The sequence below is a fragment of the Leopardus geoffroyi genome, chromosome C2 (genome assembly GCF_018350155.1).
Source record: "Leopardus geoffroyi isolate Oge1 chromosome C2, O.geoffroyi_Oge1_pat1.0, whole genome shotgun sequence".
Lineage (NCBI taxonomy): Eukaryota > Metazoa > Chordata > Mammalia > Carnivora > Felidae > Leopardus > Leopardus geoffroyi.
In genome coordinates this window covers 153,742,841-153,766,525 of record NC_059333.1, presented here as the reverse complement: position 1 = coordinate 153,766,525, position 23,685 = coordinate 153,742,841, and the positions used below count along the sequence as shown (strand labels likewise).

General features: G+C 39.7%; 1 protein-coding gene across 29 annotated transcripts in view; it reads right to left on the bottom strand.

Annotated features, from left to right (window-relative positions):
• Positions 1-23,685, bottom strand: part of LRRFIP2 (LRR binding FLII interacting protein 2) — a 105,399-nt gene that overhangs the window by 57,605 nt on the left and 24,109 nt on the right. For 18 of the 29 annotated variants that reach the window (XM_045436601.1, XM_045436600.1, XM_045436610.1 and 15 more), the window contains 4 exons: positions 9,857-9,943; positions 8,341-8,391; positions 2,771-2,827; positions 2,628-2,672 (listed from right to left, as the gene is read on the bottom strand). In XM_045436601.1, the coding sequence (XP_045292557.1) occupies positions 2,628-2,672; positions 2,771-2,827; positions 8,341-8,391; positions 9,857-9,943 (240 nt within the window). Of the gene's footprint in view, positions 1-2,627; positions 2,673-2,770; positions 2,828-8,340; positions 8,392-9,856; positions 9,944-23,374; positions 23,395-23,685 lie in introns of those variants that run through there. The other 11 variants (XM_045436622.1, XM_045436625.1, XM_045436627.1 and 8 more) reach the window with 4 other exon arrangements.

Genomic DNA, 23,685 nt, shown 5'->3' with positions numbered 1-23,685 from the left:
AAAGAAATACAGCAAACAAGTTCAGCAAGTGACAATCTCCATTAGAACATACACCTATTACTCAAGCCCACAAAACTCTCCAAGTCAGCAGTGAATGCATAACATTAACACTGCACATTTTTCTGAACTGCACACCATGATGTCTTTCCTTTTGGGTGAACTGGCTCTGCTCCAGTGTGTCCCAGTCATGTCCTTCGATGGGCTCTTCCATGGAATTAAACAGTGTAGTAGTAAACGACAAAACAGAAATCGCAAGCATATTAAAAGCAAATCCATTAAAATTAGACTAAGGCCACTGATAATTACATAGGAACTAGTATTTGTAACAGTAAAAATCAGCACCAGTAAGAAGCTGCCATGTGTCCCTACTGCTCTAGTTCAAGCTCACCTCAGTTTTCTAATTTTGGACGTCTACTTTACAGTCTTCTTGTATTTCAGTATAAAAAGCAGTGACCAAGCATTTGGAAGATGTTTTTTAAAGGGAGATTGTTTTTTAAAGAAACAGACTTTAAATTCTAAGCTCAGGGCTTTCATTTCATCCTCTTTCTCCCAAACCAACCATTCTCAGTTCTGAACTATCTTTGCTCTTTTTATCTTTATATAGAATGTCTCTAGCATGAACACCATTTCCAGCCCAAATACCTTCTGGCAGGCCATTTGTCACAAAAAGTACTGAAAGTTAATTGGACAAAAATCAAAGATCAAAGTCCTAAGAATGGGGCAGAAAACCTTAACTATATCTGCCCTCACATCCAGGAACTGCTAATTTTCACACATCAAATACAAGTTTTAAAAGAAAATTTTTAAAAAATAACTGACAGGGGTGCCCGGGTAGCTCAGTCGGTTGAGCATCCGACTCCGGCTCAGGTCACGATCTCACAGTTTCGTGAGTTCTCGTGAGTTTGAGCCCCGCGTCAAGCTCTGTGCTGATATCTCAGAGCCTGGAGTCTGCCTCCTTTGGATTCTGTGTCGTCCTCGCTCTCTGCCCCTCCCCCACTCGCACTGTCTCTCTCAAAAATAAACATTAAAAAAATGTCTTTAATAACTGACAAAGAAATACCAAAACTCCCAAATTATACCATAATAGGAAATTTTCATAGTTACCACAGTGAAATAAAATACTGTGAAGATCTACTTTTATCTTCAAGTTATTTAATTATATAATTTCCATAGTAAGAAAATCCTCATTATTACTTTATAGACACTCAGGGTAATCAATTCCTTATTAGTTTAATTGCACGTTTAATTTCTCTTGTGCTTATTTGAAGATTTGTTTTAAAGGTTCCTAAATTAGGTCAAACTTAGATGGTTTTACTGTTCGAATAAACAAATATAATATATAGTCAAGTTTGCCTGAGACCACATAGAAATTTAAATAACCAGCTTGATGATAATAACTGTGTGAAACTTCATACTATGAACATTATAATAGAAAGCAAAGAAAAAAGCCATAAATTTTTAAAAAGTGGGGAGAGATGATTTTCAAAGCCCCTGACACTCAACTTTTAAGCTTTTGTTGACTAACTCCCTGTATGATTCTTTCCTAAGTGTCTAAAGGGAAAAAAAATATCTCCAGGGAGAAGCAGGATGAATTTATTATCTTTAAAAAATGGTTCTCCGGTAAAAATCATTCTTAAGCTGCTGATTAGATTACTGTGAAAGCTTGTTAATATTCTCATAAATCTAAACTTTTGCAATTAACAAAAATATCTGATTCAAAAACAAGTCTACTAACTTACTGTAAAAAGACAGCGGATTACATCTACCAGTAAGAAATATAACCAGAGGAAAGGACCATTTAAGAATTATAAACAGATCATACTTGGGTTATTATAGTGTACTTTTATATATTACACAAGATAGGAAGAAAACTAGACTTAGGGAAAGTTAACCAATATAGACCTCAACATGAAAGATCATTTTACTGATGAAAAATCTACATATAACATACATACAGTCTTACCAATACACAAATTAGAAGCGTTGCTTTAAGGTTTAAAGCACAATTCTTTAAAAAGAGATCCGTGTCTTGACACGATATACAAGCCTTTAATGAACAAACTCCCATTTATCTTGATTTACAGCAATGTATGCTAAGAAGCTGAAGCATACTACAAACTGTTAATCAAAATGTTGAAGTATGGTAATTACTATAAATATGATTAAGCAGGGAATTTTTCAAATCAGTAGCTCAATTTTTGTATGTAATAAAACTATAATTAGTCAACCAAGCCCCAAAGCAATTAACCCATTTAATAAACTGCTTTTTTTAAAAAAATATGAAAGTAGGAAAATTTGCAAGTTGAACCACACAGATGTCATCCCATAAGTCAACCTTACTATTTTGTGATAATTTTCCAAAATCAAAGGTCCTTTTATAGAAAAATAGTAAATATATATGTTAATAGATTAAAATATTCATGATTTTAGAATTGATTTAGATTGATTAGAGCAATGATTTAGAGAAAGTATCACTTGCCAATGAAAGGACTTTGCCAATATTTTCTTTTTTCTTTTTTTAAAGGCAAAGGACTATATGAACACTGTCAGATTGTTCGGGCAACAATGCTGCAGAAGGCTCACACGCAGAAGCTGCTATCACAGCGCAAACAACTTAAAATACCAACCCTGTGGCTGCCAAGACTTCGAATGGACAGTGCATCCTCAACTCCCTGATAAGAACAGAAACAAACAGAGCATAAGTTTGAGGGTGACTGCATGAAGGCAATGAGGAAAAGTATCAGGGGCAAGCTTATCGGTTATTACAAACCAGAGAAGGTCGACGATGACTGGACCGGTGGGAATACCGGGCCCTTTCGGAATCTTCCTGGGAAAGGAGAAAGCACATGGAGAGTTAATCGCTGAACGGAGGCTTGTCTTTGTCTATCACAGCAACTGAGCAAAGAACAGTCGGTTAAGGTAAGAGCACAGCAGCATCCTTCTCATAGCAGGCAGGTGTGGACCACTCAGCTTCAGCAGCTGGGTTTGGAGCAGGCACATGCTTCGGGCAAAAAGAAAGTAGAAATAATCTTGGAAATGTTTTTATTTTAATAAGTGTATGTATGTCTGACCACTTGTAGAATGTAATCTATATATGACCATAAGAGCACAGTATACCAAGATAAAAATAAGCAAGTGTACTTAACGAACAAATTGAGTTCAGCATTAAAAGTAGACTTTTATCTATTTTTTTTCTCATTGTGAATGTTCATTTATGCAAGGCAGGAAGAAATGTTTAATACAGAGATAGTTTAAGAACCTAAAAAAATCTGGGTCATAATTCTGTGCTCAAAGAAAAGAATTTCTTCCTGTTTTCTCGCACCACTCAGAAAAGAATAACGAAATGTGCGTTAACATGAAAAGCTACTTTTAACTAGAAGAAACTAAATAAATATTTTAGAGTTGGTAAAGTTAACTCAAGAGTCATGCTTTATGAAGACGGTAAAAACAAAGCAAAGCAAAACAAAACAAAACAACCACCATGACCACAACAGCCTAACAGCTGATTAAATCAAAATGCCATTCTAAACTTTTCCACAGTCAGCTATTAGCACTGGAGCATTAAGCCCTGCCTGCGTCTGTGAAATCAAATGACTAGTCCTAGAATCTAATCAACTGAAACAGTAAGGAACTTCTGATCTTTCAGAATTTCAAAGTCCAAAGTGTTAAAGTAATTTGCATTGACTAAGAATCTACACACAGCTGTCCAGCTGGGTTCAGAGCTAATTAACACCGTCTTTTCCGAAATGAATCAACCCTTCAACACATGGCACTGCAGCACGATCACTGCACAGAACACACAGCTGTTGCTATGTCTGAGCATTCATTTCAAATACGGAAACAGGAACTCAACAGACACGCCACGATGCCGCACTTCGGTCATGAGCTCTCGGTCTCCTTCAAAAAAACCTCCTGGTTGTCATCTGCCTTGTACATTAATGCATGTGACCAAATCTGTTGAGAAGTCTGCTTGTAAGCACCAGTATGATTCAATGATTCAATATCCAACAGGGTGTTCTGAACTTTCGGGAGTTCACCACGGATTTACATTCTTCTTATATAATAGACACACGCAATCTGCAATTTTCTTCCCTTCCCTTGATTATCAGGTTATAAACCCAAAAGTTTTGTGGGGCATGTGCATAAACCCAGAAGAGTAGGTACAGTTTATTAAGTGGTAACCAGTTCTGGGCTAGTTAGCTTTAAAGAACCTTGTACTACACAAGCAAGTTAATTCCACATGCCCCTTCCCAGTCTTCTTTGGGGTACCATGGCAACATACATAGTTTACTGTTCAATCTTCCCTTTACTCTTTATTTTTTTCAATATAATTTATTTATTTTTAAATTTCCATCCAAGTTAGTTAGCATATAGTCCAACAATGATTTCAGGAGTAGATTCCTTAATGCCCATTTAGCCCCTCCCCCCCTCCACAACTCCCCAGCAACCTTCTGTTTGTTCTCTATATTTCAGAGTCTCTTATGTTTTGTCCCCCTCCCTGTTTTTACATTACTTTTGCTTCCCTTTCTTTACCCTTTATTTTCATTCCACCTGCCACACAAGAGCACTTTTTTAAAAGCTACCTCTAAAAATAGCACAGCCCATCAGAGATGCAGTAAAGACAGATGAATTCATACTTATTTTTAATTATACTACTATAAAAATAATTCTTAATAAAAATACCTTACACAGCCTTTCTTTCTAATCCCATTTGGGAAAAAATGGCCTAAAAAGACCTTAGAAGACTACAGAATAACATGTAAACCCATACAGGCCAGTTAACATAAAGTGAGAGAATATAGTTTATTCCAGTCATAAACTACACCTTAAGCCAGCCCTGTCCACCAGAACTTTGTGATAAAATGGAAACGTTCTCTTTGTGCTAATATGGTAGCCACTGGCCACATGTGGCTACCGACCACCTGAAATGCTAGAAGTGTAACTGATGAGTGAAATTTTTATTTTTAATCTAATTATCCACATATGCCTAGTGGTGACTGTATAAATAGTAAGGCAAGCTTAAGCAGATTTTTATTACACCAAAAAAGACACAAAGCACATACTTTAAGAGGCTGCCATGTAGCACTACTTTTGTATAAAAAGGCAGGCATTTAAGTTGTTGTAAATTATTGACTTTGAATACTTCTGCAGAGTGGCAAACATGAGAGAAAGAGAAGGAAACCCTTATATAAAAGACCCTAGCACCAACCCTAGAATTACTTTTAAGTGCTAGAAAGGTCCTGTGAGATTATATAGTCTGATCCCTTCGTTCTAAAGTAAAGGAAATCACAGCTCAAAAAGATTAAGTAGGAATCTACAAAGACAGAAAGCTGGGACTAGCATTCGGATATTCTGACTCAGTAGACCACTGAGCCATAAAGAGACCATCCTTTCCTGGCTAAATTCACACTGATTATATAATAAGAGCATAAAGAAAATGGCCAGGTAGTCTGGCTTTTACTGAGAGATTTCTCCTTCTCTGGAAGAACAACCAGCTTCACTTCTCCCATATTTCTAGAATAGTATTTTAAATTGTCAATTGGCTTTTCCTGAATTAATAGCACCAGGGGCCAAGAGAAAAAAAAAATTCGGCACCCTGTGTTTCTATGTACCAACTACAGGGCTGACTATCCTCTTCCACCATCTGGGAAACAATCCATTTTTATTGTCCTGGAAGTCCTTAGTAGCATAAAGGATCCAAGGTGGCAAAAATAGGGCAATGCCTGCAAAGATGCATATATATTTGTTCAAGGCTTTCTGGAAAATCGTTTTGATACATTTAAGTTAAATTAGTGGAAATGAAATGTAGCCTGTTTTTAAAAGTTCACCTGAGGAGGGGGTGAAGTGATTTTATTAAGAAAGAAGACCACAACCCCGTGAGGAGACCTGGCCATGTTCTCTGTCAACAAGTAATATTTAAGTCAAGGCTAGAGCCACTCCCTCAGTTTCAAATTAGGAAACCTCAGAAATGGCACGTTCTCTTCCAGGTCACCAACATGCTCCTGATGGGGACGCCCAGTTTACAAACGGAAACCCTGGCCACACGCTAGGGCTATCTGGAGGCCCACAAAGACCGAGGCCCTTTCAGCTTGGTCCTTTCACCTCCCAACCCACTGGCAGACGTGGTGCTCTCCCCAACCCTTGAATTCTGGCTCTGCCAGTGGCTGAGCAAGTTGCTGACTTCACCAATCCTGGGTCACCCGACCCAGAAAATGGAGACGGTGGTACCTCTCCTATCGTGCGAAATGCTGACATATGTGAAAGCACTCACACAGCACTGGCATACGGAGGCGTACTCAGAGTTAGCATCCTTCCTGAGCCCCGTGCCCTCACTTTACCTGTTCACTTCCCAACATCCCCCCCCCCCACACACACACAAAGTGTTAAAATTAGGAGAAATTTCTAACACAGGAGGATTTCTCCTTCTGATAACAGACAACCCTACTTTTTGTGTATGTTTGGTTTATTATACATGTATTATTCTTTATATTTTATATAGTGACTATTACATGCCAACTTCTATAGGTTCACAAACAGAAAGCAGTCAGAGAGACAGAGCTAAGGTGAGAAGTGAAAGGAAAAATTAGTTTGAAAAGAGTAAAAGCAAGTGTCCGAAGGGGTTAAGTGACCACTGTTCCCCTCTGAAACTAAACCCCATGTTCTCTGCAAGTCCCAGCTATCATTCAGGACTTGAGTTAGTCACCATTTACATTCTAAGCCTCCAAACCCAAAAACACTCCCCCTTCTGTGACAATCTAGTGCATTCACTGCCTGAACTGCACACATTTCACAGAGATTAAAAAAAAAAAAAAAAAAAAATGTTTATCTTCACGGCCTTTGAATATAAGAATCAAATATTAGACTTTTAATATAGGCTTTTCTTCTTTCATGTGTTTGTCGGTCTGCCCTAATAAAATCAGACAATTTAATTTTAGAGTTATAATATGTAATTTTAAAAAATTAAGCTAGGGGCACCTGGGTGGCGCAGTCGGTTAAGCCTCCGACTTCAGCCAGGTCACGATCTCGCGGTCCGTGAGTTCGAGCCCCGCGTCGGGCTCTGGGCTGATGGCTCAGAACCTGGAGCCTGTTTCCGATTCTGTGTCTCCCTCTCTCTCTGCCCCTCCCCCGTTCATGCTCTGTCTCTCTCTGTCCCAAAAATAAATAAACGTTGAAAAAAAAAAATTAAGAAAAAAAAAATTAAGCTAATATTTCCATGGAAAATTTGCAAGCAAAAGTGATGTCCTTGAGTCACACAAAATGTTCCTAATGCATTATCAGTAAGATAACCCAGTTTCATGCAGAAGACACTTTAAATAAAACCAATTAGGCTAGCTTTAGTAACAAGGGCAGATTCCATTCCAAAGTAACAAACACATACATGAGAACTCACTTAATTTTAAGTAACCAAACATCATCTTTCTCTCCTTTCTAAAATATCATGAGAAGTGTGATAAAGTTTCAAATCTGTAGATCAATACAGGCATAAATATTTTAATTCCAGATGTACTTCAAAATACCGCTACAGAAGGAATGTGCTGATAAAAATGTCTTGTTTAACAGCAATGAGTGGTTCCTAACCCTTTAGGGGTCAAAGATTCCCCTGAGAACCTGGTGATCGTTAACACCTGTGGACATTGAATTAAAAATGTGCATGTATTCAACACTGCGGATTTTCAGGCTTCCTGCTCCTCTCCCAAGCCTGTTCACGTCCTGGGTTAAGAAGCTCTGCAGGAGAGACAGTTGGGGAAGTTACAACACTGAAAAAAGCTCAAACTTAGGAATGCTTCCTAAGTACGAATATTCTACTGGTTCGCAATTTGCTCCTGTAACTAAAACACTGGGAACGGTGGTAGAGAAGACTCCAAAAGGAGCTGAGAGAACTGAAAACATAAGAGTAATTTCCACAGAAAATTAAAGAATGACTTGGACCACCATCTCTCAATGAGGACATTTCTGCCTAGTGTTTTTTAAAAAAAAGAGAAAGAAAGGCGGAGAGGGAAGGAGACAGCGGGGAGAGGAGGGGGGGAAGGAGAGAAGTAAAGAAGGAAGGACGAATTTGAGGGAGACAAGAACAAACACAGAGGAAGGAAACACATCCATTTACTTAGTCTTCCTTGGTCAAGAGCACTCATGACACAAGTGTGAGGCTAGACTACGAGAGAAAATGGGTGCACTCTAAGTACATGTTTGGTCCACCACAGCCAGAAGAGACTCTCTCTGACCTTTAGGTTCAAACATGCCAAACACTCCTACTTGGCAAATGATTAGTCAATGTTTTACTTCAAGATTGTGTTATTTCAGCAACCGATCACAACATGCGGACAGGCAATCCTGGCCTACCAGCCACTTGTGAATCTGTCCCCATTTCCGGTCAAAGGAATAATGACAGTGCTACAAATACAAAAGTTTCAGAAACTGAAGTTTCCAACATATTGCATGCTCTCAAAAGTCTTCAATCAATCATATACATCTTCCCTGAGGGGCAGTGATCATTAGCTTGACATAAGCTACACGTTCAAAATACAGAAAATCACTAAGTTAACTGTGTTCAATAAGGAAGAGATATACAGCCCTCTGTAGTTCAGAGGAAATGGCACTTATGCTTAGTAACAATCTCCCTATAATTTCCTATAATGCACTGCAACATTTTCATCTTAAACCAAGACCTGCATTCAATATTTGAAACTATATATGAACTTAAAAGCAGCGTATGTATCAACTGTTTTTGAGTTTGTGAATAAAGCCTACACAGTCCTCTGTAAACCATTAGCGGAAGATCCACCATCAATATCAAAATAAAGTGTTGAATACTACTCTGTACGTGTTTTCCCCTTTATACCAATATGGCATCCAAAGTATTTTTTATGTGAATTTTCAGAGCCAGGTCAATCTCAGAATGGAAAGACTAAAAAAAAAAAAAGAATATTTGTTTCATTTTAAAGAAGCCCAATTTCTATGATTTTTTTTTTTTTTTGCTTTTCTTTCTGATAAAGGTATATTCAAATTTATGAACTATAGAAAAGCATTAAGAAGAAAACAAAACCAATCAATTCCACCACTGACAAACCGAAGTATTGATAGTAATCATTTCTTTCTAGTAGTTTTTGACCCTATATATGGATACTAGTTTTTGTAACACACGATGGAAGTCCTACCAGTCAGTCTTACAGCTGGGTTTGTTTTTGTTTTTTTTTTTAATTTTCTTACATGAATACTTTCCTCCATTATTAAATATGCTTAACAACTACAAGGTTGAATGACTTCACAGTGTTTTACTATGTAGATATCATTATACAATTAACCAAAACTCTAGGACAATTAGGACTATAGTAAATAACTTTGTCTCCTCTAAGCTGATTCTCCCTGATATAAGTAAAGCACTTTTCATACCATAACAACTTATTACAATGTACATAGCAAGAGCTGTATAGGTGTTTGCTGTTATTATTTAAAGGAAGATTGCATTTAATTTGCTGACACAGAATGGCTTGTTAAAATACACACATCGGGTCAAACTATTCCCAGTGTTTCAACATGAATCAGATATACTCCATCAGAAGGAAACTAGCCAATCAATCAATCAATCAATCAATCAATAACTCTGGGAAGAAAGAAAGAAAGAAAGAAAGAAAGAAAGAAAGAAAGAAAGAAAGAGAAAAAGAAAGAAAGAAAGAAAGAAAGAAAGAAAGAAAGAAAGAAAGAAAGAAAGAAAGAAAGAGAAAGGAAGGGGAGGGGAGGGGAGGAGAGGGGGAAGAAGGAGGAAGGAAGGAAGGAAGGAAAGGAAAGGAAATCAGCCAAGTATTGATTTCTTTGACACTGGCATGAAATGAGGAAACGAGGATCACCCCCAAATTACCTCTTTCTGTTGTCGCTCCAGTTCTCTCATGCGTATGTCTCTCGCTTCTGCCCGAGCAGCCCGTTTTGCTGCCAGCCTTGCCTCTGCCTGAAAAGTAATAGAAAGATTCAGCTTCATTTACAAACAACACTGACCTCCACCAGCTTTGAGGTTAAGGGGCAGATGGGACATGACCATTCAAAGGGGGCGCGGGGGGAAGAGATACCCTCTCTATCAGCTGCCTCACTCCGCTCCCGTGCACCCGTGTCTCTGTTCTGCCCCATAGTCTCTCCTGCGATCTGGGCCTTTCCTTTTAAGTGCTCGCTTTGATTCAAACATTTCCCACAACGTCCCCATTAAACGTCTTCTTACGTCTCTGCAAACTTGCTTTTTCCAGAACTTCTTTCCCTATCAATTCACTCCTACAAATTAGAAGCTTCAGAAGCAGTCTCTATTTCATCTTGGGCATTGCCAATATCCAATCTCCAAGCACTGCCAATCCTCTACCGCTGAGTTTCTCACACCCCAACTCAGCCTTCCTTATGCTGTTTCTGACCGACTGGGGAGCTCTTCACATCTCCCTCCCTTTAAACTCGTATGTGAGTCACATGCCATCGAATTCACCACCTACAACTCTACAATTTGCTGGTTTTCAGCAGTACAGTCACAAGGTTGCACAATGATCATCACTACTATCTGATTCCAGGATATTTTCCTCACCCCAAAAAGAAAGCCTATGCCCATTATAGGCACCCCTCCATCCTCCTCCTCCCAGCTCCTAGAAACCACCAACCCTACTTTCTGTCTCTGTGGATTTGCCTATTTTGGAAATTTCCTACCGGGGACATCATACAATAGGAACTCATCTCTTGCTCAAACACTGCAACCGCAATGCCTTCAAATCCGTCTACCTGCCTCCAGAATCTACCCTATAATTCATCTTCTACCTGGTGACGGGACTGTCAATCTGCCTTTCAAAACACATTTCTGATCATGTCATTAAAGCTGTATAAAATCCACCACTGGCTCCCCCTCCCTTATGGCTAAAACAAAATTCCACAGATTAGCCCAAAGATAGGGGAGGGGAAGGGAGGGGAGGGGAGGGCCCAGCACAGGTATAATTCCTCTCAGTCAGATGTCCCCCTCGTTTCCCAGGACTTGTCCCACGTGCACTAGCTGCAGGCCTCCCTGCTCCATCCCAGACTCCAGTGTGTCCCATTAAGCCTCTCTTCACACACGGTCTACCTGGCGAGAGGGATCCCCTCTCCTCTTTGGCTAAAATGTGACCCGTTATGAAGCTTTTTCCCCATTCCATCTACATACAAACGTCTCTACTGTGGCTCTACGACACTGTATTAAAATTACACACTTCTGTCACTCCCACAACATCCACGTCTCAATCAACGTCTGCTAAATAAACAGAAGAATGTCAGGCCATGGACCAAAGCACCGAGGAAATGACACAGGGAAACAGCGTGACCTACCACATGAAACGCAAAAATCTTCTCAATGATGTCTATCTGGCAGTGGTTTCCCCTGTTCTTGGCCACATCCTACCTAAGTCAGATTCAGATCACCCCCTGATAACTACAGCAGTTTCTTCTTCCATGCCCAAGTCTCACACTAAGACTCAGCCAATATTTAAAAGCTTATGGTGAGGAAGCAATTGTGCTCGGTGCTGAGAATGCAGGGTAAGATGTGACATCTCTGCCCCAAAGTCTTCAGTCCAGCTGAGGGACGCAGAAACACAACGCTCCAGGAAGGAGTGCAGGAAGAACAATTAGTTTTGCCCCGCAAGGTCGCAGCAGGCTTCTAAGAAGAGGAGACAGCTGAACAGCTAACACTTATTCAACCACCTCAATTCTGGCACTTTCCCAGTCTGATTAACTGGCCTTTTGGAAACAAAAACCCTAAACTGCAATCTGCCAACCTCAAGCTTTAAACAATGACATGACCAGGGCAATTAATCTTCTCACATGAATTTTTCATTGGCCTCTTATCTTTAAAAAAGCTATTCCTGCCTTCCTTACCCTTTTGACTAGATAGACACCACTTTCTTACTAGAGTTTGTATTTTATAGAAAAACACTTCAAGGCTAAGTTATGCTTCAGCAGATCGCAAATACATTTTTAAATTAACAAAGTATCACTTTTCTAGGGAAAATTTTCAAACCTCCTTTTTTTTTTTTTTTAAATTTAAGAAAAGCCAGAGCAATGTGTTGGGATTGTCATTTCCACGTTATTAGCTTTGTATTTGTGGCCTTCCTTAGAAATGTCTCAATAATGCCCATTTCATCCAAGATCTATGGCCCATTCTGTACAATCTATACTAAAATGGCTATCTTTCTTTCACCAAGTCTAAATTACAGATAATTGAAATCTACTCTCTAATAAGGATTTCTTTTGCAATGAAAGGGCAGGGAACCTGGCTGCAGTGTAACAGAAAGAACACGGGCTTCACAGCCACAAAAATGCCCTTCCCTGTTCCTTATCCTCTGTCCAAACTCAGATATGCCTCCCTTGGAGAGGGTACTGAAGAAGGTCACTAAACAGCAAGCTTAAAAAAAGTAAACAGGATTTCAAATTACTTTGTCTTAGTATTTTTCTACACATTGCTAACAGATGCCTGAGGCAGTACTGATAGTAGGAACAGCAAGCAGCTACAGGAGATTCCAACCCAGCAGACAAAGCCTGCACTGTATGCGTGTACTGATCTAATGGAATAGACAAATTACAGGCACACACAGGACACTTCTAGGTAGTGACACTAGCATTTTCTCCTCTGAATCCTGCACGAAAGTTAGTACAGATTCATCTTAACACACACTCAGAGATGGAAAATAAATGGGACATAACAATAAAGGATCACAAAAAATTAAGTTTAAAACAAAGTTGGTAAAAAAAAAAAAAAAGTTAAACATGGAATTACCATTTGATAAGATCATTCCGTACCTGGGTACATACACAAAAGAACTGAAATCAAAGAGTCAAACAGATATCTATATGCCAATGTTCAAATCAGCCTTATCCATAACAGCCAAAAAGTAGAAACAACCCAATGTCCATCAATGGATAAATAAACGAAATGTGTTATATCCATACAGGAGAATATGATTCAGCTTTTAAAAGGAAGAAAATTTTGACATATGCTAAAACATAGATGAATCTTGAAAACGTTATGTTAAGTGAAATAAGCCAGATACGGAAGTACAGATGTTGTGTGATTCTAATTATTTGAAGTACCTAGAATAAAACTGAACAGTGGGGATAGAAAGTTGAACAGTGGTTCTAAGGGGCTGGAGGGAAGGGAGAAATGGGGAGTTTTTACTTAATGGGTACAGGGTTTCAGTATAAGATGATGAAAAAGTTCTGAAGATGGATAATAGCGATGGTCAGACAACAACGTAAATGTACTCAATGACACTGAACTATATACTTAATGATTAAAATGGTAAATTACGTTACATATATTTTACCAAAAAAAAAGTTAAAGTTAGCATAAGACATGAAATCAGAATTATTCAGGAGCCTAAATCATTTAAGTATTGCAGGGTCTTTAAGCTGATATGACTCAAACTTTTTTTTTTGAGAGAGAGAGAGAGAGAGAGAGAGATAGAAAGAGAGAGCACATTCAGGGAAGGGGCAGAAAGAGGGGGAGAGGGAGAGGGAGAGGGAGAGGGAGAATCCTAAACAGGCATATGGTCGAATGCAGGGCTTGATCGATCCCACAGCCCTAGGATAATGACCTGAGCCGAAATCAAGAGTCAGACACTCAACCAACAAGCACCCAGAAGTGCCACGATTCAAACTTTTAAAATAAACAAGAAAATTTAGGAACTGGAAATATGGGTTCACAAGTTACCTGTGAAATCAAGCAGGTCAATGGACTAGGTTTCTAAAAATTTTTCTGATCATTCTGCTTTCAAATATTAGACACAGTAAGGCTGATTAAAGGAAATATGCAATCACATAAGTATAGAAATTTATTCTTCTTAGGACAATGAAAATTATAGTACAAAAAGTAAAGCTATATTTGGATAGATTTAAATCCCTTTCCTACTAAATCCTTGGGGCAAATGGAAAAAGAAAATGACAGCAGGAAAAATCATGGGACTCGATCACCCCTGGAACAAAACTGCTTTAGGTTGTGTTAATTTAGAAACATTCCAAATGTGTTAAGACATTCACTGTACTACGCAATGTAATAATTAGAATCGTACAGTGACCGCTAAGAAAGAACTTGTAGGAAAAGCTGAGAACTAACCACTATGGTTTGAGTACCTTCTACATTAAGGACTCTCCCTTTACCATGAAGATTTCGTATTATCCTCTTTTGGAATTTAAGAAAGTAAAAATATTGTGTGGGTTTGCAAGCCAGGATGGTGGCATCGTAGGAGGACCCTATGCTTATCTTCACTCTAGAACACAACTAGATACTATCAAATCATTCTGAATACCCATAAAATCGACCTGAGGACTAACATAACAACTGCACAACTAGAGGGACAGAAGAGGCCACATCAAGGAAGTTGGAAATTTAGATTAAAACTTGGAAGGAGAAGGAGAAGGAGAAGGAGAAGGAGAAGGAGAAGGAGAAGGAGGAGAAAGAAAGAAAGAAAGAAAGAAAGAAAGAAAGAAAGAAAGAAAAGAAAAAAAAAACAAAGAAAGAAAGAAAAAGAAAGAAAGAAAGAAAGAAAGAAAGAAAGAAAGAAAGAAAGAAAGAAAGAAAGAAAGACGAGATTCAATAAAAAGATACATAACTCCATTTTAAAATGGGCAAAGGGGGGCGCCTGGGTGGCTCAGTCGGTTAAGTGTCCAACTTCGGCTCAGGTCATGATCTCACGGTTGGTGGTTTCCAGCCCCGCGTCGGGCTCTGTGCTGACAGCTCGGAGCCTGAAGCCTGCTTCGGATTCTGTGTCTCCTTCTCTCTCTGTCCCTCCCCAACTTGTGCTCTGTCTCTCTATGTCTCTCAGAAAATAAATAAATGTAAAAAAAAAAAAAAAAGTTTAAATAAATAAAATGGGCAAAGGATTTGACTAGGTATGTCTGTAAAGAAGATACACAAACGGGGGCGCCTGGGTGGCGCAGTCGGTTAAGCGTCCGACTTCAGCCAGGTCACGATCTCGCGGTCCGTGAGTTCCAGCCCCGCGTCGGGCTCTGGGCTGATGGCTCAGAGCCTGGAGCCTGTTTCCGATTCTGTGTCTCCCTCTCTCTCTGCCCCTCCCCCGTTCATGCTCTGTCTCTCTCTGTCCCAAAAATAAATAAACGTTGAAAAAAAAAAAAAAAAGAAGATACACAAACGGCCAATAAGCACATGAAGAGATACTCAACATCATTAGCCATTAGGGAAATGGAAATCAAAACCACACTGAGATATTTCACACCCACTAGGATGTGTAAAATTAAAAATAAATAAATAACTAGTGTTGGCAAAGATGCGGAGAAATCAGCACCCTTAAACACTGGAAAGGTAAACGGCGCAGCCACTATTCAAACCAATTTAGCAATTCCTCAAAACATCAACCATCTTCCACAGAGGCCTCATCTTCCCCCAGTGAAGAGGCTCTGTTCCCCTATCTTCCAATCTCTAGAAATGGAACCTTTGCCACACTTGTTCAAGACCAAAGGTCTCAGGGCCTCCCACTTCCTAACCAAATCTTCCTTTATAATATCCCTTGGTTCCCACCTTTGCTTTCCATTCCAAAAGACTCCCCCTCTCCCAAGCAGGCTCTTACCACTTTCAGCCAGAATACTTCATTTCCTAATTCTAACTTCCCTTTCTCCATCCCCACTCTCCTCCCATCCTTGCTATTCCATACTACACACTGTTCAAATAATCTGTCTGCAACACCAAGGAACAAGTGAGATAAAACATCCCCACATAAAATATGATTAGCCATAATGTATTTTGTGGTATCCAATGCTCAAAATTATCCTTACACAAATTTGGATTCTGTTGCTCCTTTGGTAAAATAAACGCAGGAGAACAGGCTAAAATAAAACTACTGTGGCTCCCAGTGGCATTCCAGATAAGAAACTCAACTGAAACCAATCCTATCAGAAATCTTCCATCTGTCCAGTGGGTTGCCAAGTAAGGCAGGATCCATCCGATTCACTGCAGAGTGCTCACTGTTTCCTTGGAATACAATTCACAAGTCAAATTTCATTTGGGACTATTTGCGGGGGGAGGGAGGGAGTTATGTTTACTTAAAAAAATAGCTTGAATCCATCATCCTAAGATTCAAAGGCAAGAAAATTAATTATAAGCTATACAGCTTAATATAAATATAAATATACCCCTCCCGAGACACACACACACACACACACACACACACACACACACACACACACACCCTCTCCATGCTATGATGTGAACCCCATCTTCCCCAGGGATCTTGCCTCAACCATGTGATCTCTCTTCTCTGTCTTCACTCTTATTGGCTTGTTCTTCTCATTAGGTAGGTTCAAACTCCCTCCCATCTTTCAAAAACAAATAATGAATAAACAATCCCATCCTGGTTCGATTCTGCCTTATCTTGTCTTTACAGCCAACTTTTCTCACACCTCCTCCTTGTTTCTCACTCTCTCCACATGACTGCATTCTGGCTTCTGCCCCAATCATTTTCCTGCAACTGCCCCTGCAAGTCAGTCACTAATGACCTCTAACTACCAAGCCCAATAGGATTTTTCTATGCTTCCCTCGCTTGTCAGTTCTGCACTTCCAACATCCCTCACCACTCAATTCCTTCTTAAAACTCTCAGCTCATGGCTTTCTGCAATACTAACCTCCCAGTTTTCCTCATGACTCTCTGATCTGTCCTCCTCAGAACTTATCATGAGCTCATTTTTCTCTACTAGCTCCTTAAATTTTAATGCAACCAAAGCTTCCAGGCTTAACTCCCTCTTTTTACTCTAGGCTCCATAGCCCCCCACCCCACCCCAGGTGACACTGATGACCCGTAAATCTTCTGTCCACCTCAGACTTTTCTCCCACTATCCTGGTCCAACTGGTGATTGGCTACTTGGGCTGTCCCACTGGAACCTGAGACTCAACAGATCACAAACTGAATCTATAGCCCTTCCTTTCAGCTTGCTCTTCCTCTTTCTGTTCCAGTCACCCAAAACCTGAGGTGAAGAATCAACATAATGCCCCTCTTTCTTTTTTTACACCCCCCCCCACACACACATACATTAGGTCATTCAACCTCAACTAGGTAGCTCCCATCAAGATTCTCTCTCTTTACTATTCCTTCCATCCAAACTGTCCTCCCCATTCCCACTATCACTGCCTTAACTCAGGCTCTTGGCATCTCCAGCGAAGATGACTACAGCAGCTCCCCGGCTAGATTTCTGCCTCCTACCAGTCATTCTCCACATGGCAGCTAAACCCGTTACGCTACACATCACATCTGAAAAGGGTTTTACCCTTCAGTGGCTCCTCCACAGCTTGCAAAACCGAATTTAAACTCCACAGCACACAAGTCCCTTCACGATTGGTCCCTACGGTCTCTCTAGCATCTTCTCCTCCCATTCCCCAACCTCTCCCCAGCCATACTGAGTTATCACCCCGGCAGCTTCCCATATGGTTCTAGAGCACTTAGAAAACAATACAGAAAAACCCGTAAAACAATACTGTTCACGGAGCTATGTATTAGAACTTTTAGAACATAGACAGGAAGGGTATCTTATGATTTTATTACAGTAGTTCCCTGTTGGGTGAGAGGGGTAGGGGAAGATAGGCCTAGGGAGTGAAACAAAGGACCCTAGACTTGGTTTATAATGTCTTCTTTCTCCCTTCTTTCTCATCTTTTTTTAATCGGAAACAATTATCACTATCAAAACCTTCCTGCATTTAATATTTTCAAAGAGTAGTGCATGAAAACACACACTTCGATGTCTTAAAAAAAGAGAGAAACCTCTAGCTTTAAAACTTTTGTCCTCCTGTGCTCATGTAACACTTTTCAAGGGAGGCAAATTAAAACTTTGTAATTTGACAGAAATGCATTTAACCAACCCAAGTGTGGAGTTGCCAGCCTGCACGTATATCCATTAGATAAAACCCATGTAACTAGCATAAGAAAAGACAAAATACAATCTGGATCTTTACAGACTACGCTTTAATTTCAAGAAACCTGAAACACAAAATTCTAGAAAGTGAAACATTCAAGGAAAATGACTAATTCAGGTAGCTAAGACTCAGAGTTTACTGTGTTTAATTTTGTTTATTTTTCCATGACACTCATGCCAAAAGAACCGTGAAAGACAGATTGAGACATAATATTTATTGTGTTGCTATGGTTTCCAGACTAACAAATAAAAATCATTACTCGATTTCTTAGCAACTTCCCTTTAGTAGAAAATCTCAGGTACCATTTTTTCTTAATTAAATCTTACAGCGTAATTATGGTTAACTACTTTTTATAAAGTTTTTGGTAGTTGAAGACCAACTGTATAAATTTTTCTGAGCACAAACAGCTACATGTATTAGATAAAATCTAGGGATTTTTAAGCCATTTTCTTCTGATGTCAAACGACTATATACTCCTTTTATTGAGACCTTTTGATGGCAAAATATTCTTTTGTAATGAGAGAGGAAATTTAAGATTACAGACTTTACTACTGAGGTCTGAATATAACCTAACAGAGAGATCACTCAGGAGAACTGAAACTTTGGATCTGCAGTGACACATCTAACCAAAGGGAAATTACGAATCACAGTAGAAATACTTTGGGAGAAAAAGAAAGGGTGTTGCCAGTAACGTCTTCATATTTAGGTTACTGATACTGTGCTGTTTGAACTTTTTTTCTCCAAATTCCTGTAAGTCACAGGAATGGTAAAGATTATGACAATGAATGCTATACCAAATATATTTCAATCACACTGACACAAAACTAAATCTTGTTAATTTTGGTTAGAAGAACAAATCAAGAACAGGGAGATACTCAGAGTGACGCTGGCCATTACAGAGCCAGAACTCTGACTCAGTTCCAGGGGTAAATGGGAAAAAAAAAATGGAGAGAGTTCTGAACTCAATGGACACTGGTTGCATTCATGTATTAATGCCACTGGAAGGAATTCTAAATGACTAAAAACAACTTAGATTTGCTCTTTCAAAGGATTTGTCTAATAAAAACAGTAAGTACAGGGGAGAATTTTTTTTTTAACTGAGTAGAAATAAAAATATAGTCACTCTCCAAAACTCTGAAAAATTAACTCACATCTCATAACCTTTTATAAATTTTTGAAGACCACTGTTGAGAACACTCGAAAGTACTTAAAAATTTTTTTTCTAATGTTCATTCATTTTTGAGAGAGACACAGAGTGTGAGCGGGGAAGCAGAGAGAGAGGGAGACACAGAATCTGAAGCAGGCACCAGGCTCTGAGCTGTCAGCACAGAGCCCAACACGGGGCTTGAACCCACAGGCCGCGAGATCATGACCTGAGCCAAAATTGGGTGCTTAACCAACTGAGCCACCCAGGTGCCCCAAAAATATTTTAAACAAGAATAACTCTGCTTCCTATGAAGTCAGCTTTTCAGACAAATCTGATTTGCACAGAACAATGTGAACCAAACACAAAAGGAAGATCAAAGAAGTGTCAGAATTAAGACTTGAGACTTGACCTTGAAATCCTTGGAGTGCTTTAGGACTCAACCTGAGGAATGATTACTTTCAACTCTATCCTTCCTCCCTAGACAATCTCACCAATACTCACCATTTCAATTACCTTCTACATGCTCATAAGTCTCAATTTTTATCTACAGCCCAGACCTCTCCTTGGAACTCTTGATCCATATCCACAAACTGCCTCTTCATAATCTCCACTTAGATGCCTCCCGGACACCTTAAATACAATACACATAAATCCGTGATCCTCCCTCTCCAAGCCTCCTCCCCACTTGAATGTTCCCTACCACCACCCAGATGCACAATCCAAACCTTTCCCTCTCTGCTACCCAAACACAGCCACTCACCAAGCATCGACTACTTACTTCTCCGTCCCAACCACCTCTCAACATGCCCAGCGTCATACCTCTGGGCCAGGCCCCCACTGCCTCTGAAAGTCTCACGACTCATCTCCCCACATCCACTAATGTCCTTTTTGATATAATCTCCAACCTGCACTAAAGTCATCCTTTCAAGGCACAGATCTGATCACGTCATGCCCCTACACAAAACCTTTCAATGGTTTTCCACTGTTCTTAGGACACAGACCCAAATCCTAAATACAGTCTAAAAGAACCTGCCTCAGGGTTCTCAGCCTTGGCCCTACTGACATTTGGGCCAGATAATTCTTTGTTGTGAAGGGTATCCTGTGCACAGCAAGATGTTTAGGGGCAACTCTGGTCTCTAGCCATAAGCTCTATCTAGTAGCACACCCCTCCTGTTATCTCCAAAATACCTCCACACATTGCCAAATGTCCTCTGGAAGACAAAATCACCCTTGGTTGAGAACGACTGGCTTATATGATCTGGCTCCTGCCTACCTCTCTGACCCCTCTCCTCCTTGCTGTGCATGTTGGCGTTAGTGAGCTCACGGAAGGCATAATACTTTCAGGGTGTAGGAGCCCCCATGCAAATTTCAGTCCTACCCTTTCTAGCTATGTGACCTTGAACAAGTTACTCACTTCTCCACACCTTGCATTCACCATGGATAAAATGAGAATAGCAGACCACCTCACAGCTTCGTCATGAGGACTAAATCCCTTTAAAGAACTTAGGACAGTGACTCGTACATAATACAAGCTCAGGAATCAGTAAATATTAGCTGTTGTTATTATTCTTCGAATTCTCCATACTCTTTTAGTCTCAAAAGCTTGTCACACATTCTTCCCTCTGACTGGAAAGCTCTTACCTACATCTGGCAACGCTCTTTCCCCTCAATAATTCCACTCATTCTTCAGAACTCAGTTGAAAGGGCACTTCCTCAGGGAAGCCTTCCCAAAGCCCCCAAACATGTCAAGCCCCACTGCCACACACTCTTTAATAAAAGCATTTACTTTTTATTCAAAGCACTTAACACAGTTGCAAACAGATTACCGTATTTCCTTGATTCTAAGAATGTCGCTGATCAGCACTGACAATCACAGCTTACGAGACAAAAAAAGAAATTACCGTGTAAAATGTAGATACTAATTTTGAAGAAAAAAAAGGAACTGAAAGTTGAGCTAGTCCATTATGTACTTTCCCCTGTAGAATCTAAGCACCACGAGGGCAACGACCGTGTTAGACGTGTCTACCCCACATCCCTCATACCTGACACATGTGCTTGCAGAGAACAGATGTGCATACTGAATGGGTGACATTCAACATCTGTGCAGTTTTTTTCAACTCTATTCTTAAATGAAAGATGGTATTAACACCCATAAATATTGTGATTATGGTAATTCACAGTATTTGCATCTTCAAAAGCTGCTACCCTTTTCAAAAGTTTTTCATCCTTAATTTATCCTAAAAATGAGTACGTTACTCAAGTAAAATAGTGAGGTAACCACAGGACCATTAGCTCTACCAACCTATTATAGTTAGCATTCCACAAAACAATAACACCAGAAGAGGAAGGGTGCCTGGGAGGCTCAGCGGGTTAAACATCTGACTTTGGCTCAGGTCATGATCTCATGGTGTGTGAGCTCTGCCTGCATCAGGCTCTGTGCTGACAGCATGGAGCCTGCCTGGGATTCTCTCTCTCTGCCCCTCCCCCACTCACATTCCACCCCCCCCATAAATAAATAAATAAACAAACAAACAAACAAACAAACAAACAAACTTTAAAAATAGAAAACAGGGGCACCTGGGTGGCTCAGTTGGTTGAGCATTGGACTTCCACTCAGGTCACGATCTCATAGTCTGTGAGTTCGAGCCCCGCATCGGTCTCTGTGCTGACAGCTCAGAGCCTAGAACCTGATTCAGATTCTGTGTCTCCCTCTCTCTCTCTCTCTCTCTCTCAAAAAAAAAAAAAAAAGCAAGCAAAAGCATTAAAAAAAAATTTTTAATACAAAACAATAACACTGGACAGTATCTTTTAAACTATAAGCACAATTCTTCCCTTTATATCCTTCCATTCAGGCTGCTAATCCATAATCAAAACCCACAAGCTTCTGATTCTCACACTAGATGCCTGGATGACTGTTACTTCTGTAGGCAGCAAAATGCAATCCAACCACTGACCATCAACAGATAAATGGATAAACAAAATGTAATATATCAAACAGTGGAAAATTATTCAGCCATAACAAAGGAGTGAAGTAATTTAAAGGAGGGGGAAGGAATGAAGTTCTGACACATGTTACAACATGGATGAATCTTGAAATCCTTACGCTAAGTGAAAAAAAGGCCAATACAAAAGGATAAATACTATATAATTCTACTTATATGAAATATCCAGAATTAAGCAAACTCCTAGAGACCTAAAATAGATTAAAGGTTACCAGGGGCTGGAAGAAGGGGAATGAGGAGTTCTTACTTAATGGCTACAGAATTAACATCTGGGGTGATGAAAAGGTTTTGGAAATAGACAGTGGTGATGGCTACACAACACTGTAAATGCAATGAATGCCACTGAATTGTAGTCTTAAAATGGTTAAAATGGCAAATTTTGTTATATATATTATAATCACAACTTTTAAAAAATAATGTTGTAAAATACCAAAAACCATTTCAAAACCATACCAAAAACATTTCAAATGGGTGAATTATATCTTAATAAAGCTATTTTTAAAAAATGAAATCTGAAAGCTCTAGCAGCCACAAATGTTGAAAAGAAATAAAACCTTCCTTCGTTATCACAAGTAGGTATATGCTCCAAACACGTCCACATGTACATCTGCTCAACAAGTCTCTGAACACTCCATTTGCTAGACTCCAACTCCAGCTCCTATAAAATCAATTTCTATGCTCGTCACTGATCTTTTAGATTTAAGAGAACTGTCCATTAAGAGCATGAATCTTTTTGGGTCCTGGATCTCAAGGGAAATCACAGAATTTCAGAGCTGGAAGGACTCTCAGATCATAAGATCCGAAATTAAGCAATGTTCTGATAACTTCCATTTGGAGAGATGTGCATGAAACATGTTTTCTTCGTATTTTCAGCTCCAAAACAAGGAGATTAGTAATATTCCAGGCTTCTTGATACCTTAAAAAGACTGTTTGCTATCCCTTCAAAGGCTTAACTTCTTCTGGGAACACTCACCATAACATTCACCAAACTTACTGCAAGTAAGGCAGCATAAGTAGCTTTTGCCCGACCCTCATCTTTTTCCTTTGGAGAGCCAGCGGCCTCAGGCTTCCCAATTTGATACACTCTGTGCTGTTAGGTAATTTTCGCTTCAAGTCCATGCTTCAACTGCATTTCCCCCAAACCTCTGGAACAATCAAAGTCAAACAAGCAAGAAAGGAAAGAATCCGCATTGGTCTTCTGACGCCCTAGAGGACTTGCTGGTGACCCCTTCTGACTCAGCTCCTCTGAGCTCTTCTGAGAGCTGTGACAGACCAACGCCCCCCCCCCCCGCCCCCGCCCCCAGCCGCAGAGCAGTCACATGCCTACTACATGGTGGGACTTCTAAATCCATCCACATTCCTGCCTTCCCAGAGCAATCTTCAAACTTCTAAATGTCCTTCTTAGAATGTACACAGGTCTTACAAAACAAAGACTTCGACCCCTGTAGATGGGTGGTGATAATGGTTACACAACAATGTGAATGTACTTAAAGCCACAGAATCCTACATTTTAAAAATGGTTAAGATGGTAGGTTTTGTGTGTGTTTTACCACAATGTACTCAGTTCCATATTTAGCAGGCAAACTATCCAGTCTGCAGAATATATTTATGCCTTTTGTTTCTTTTCCTCCTCA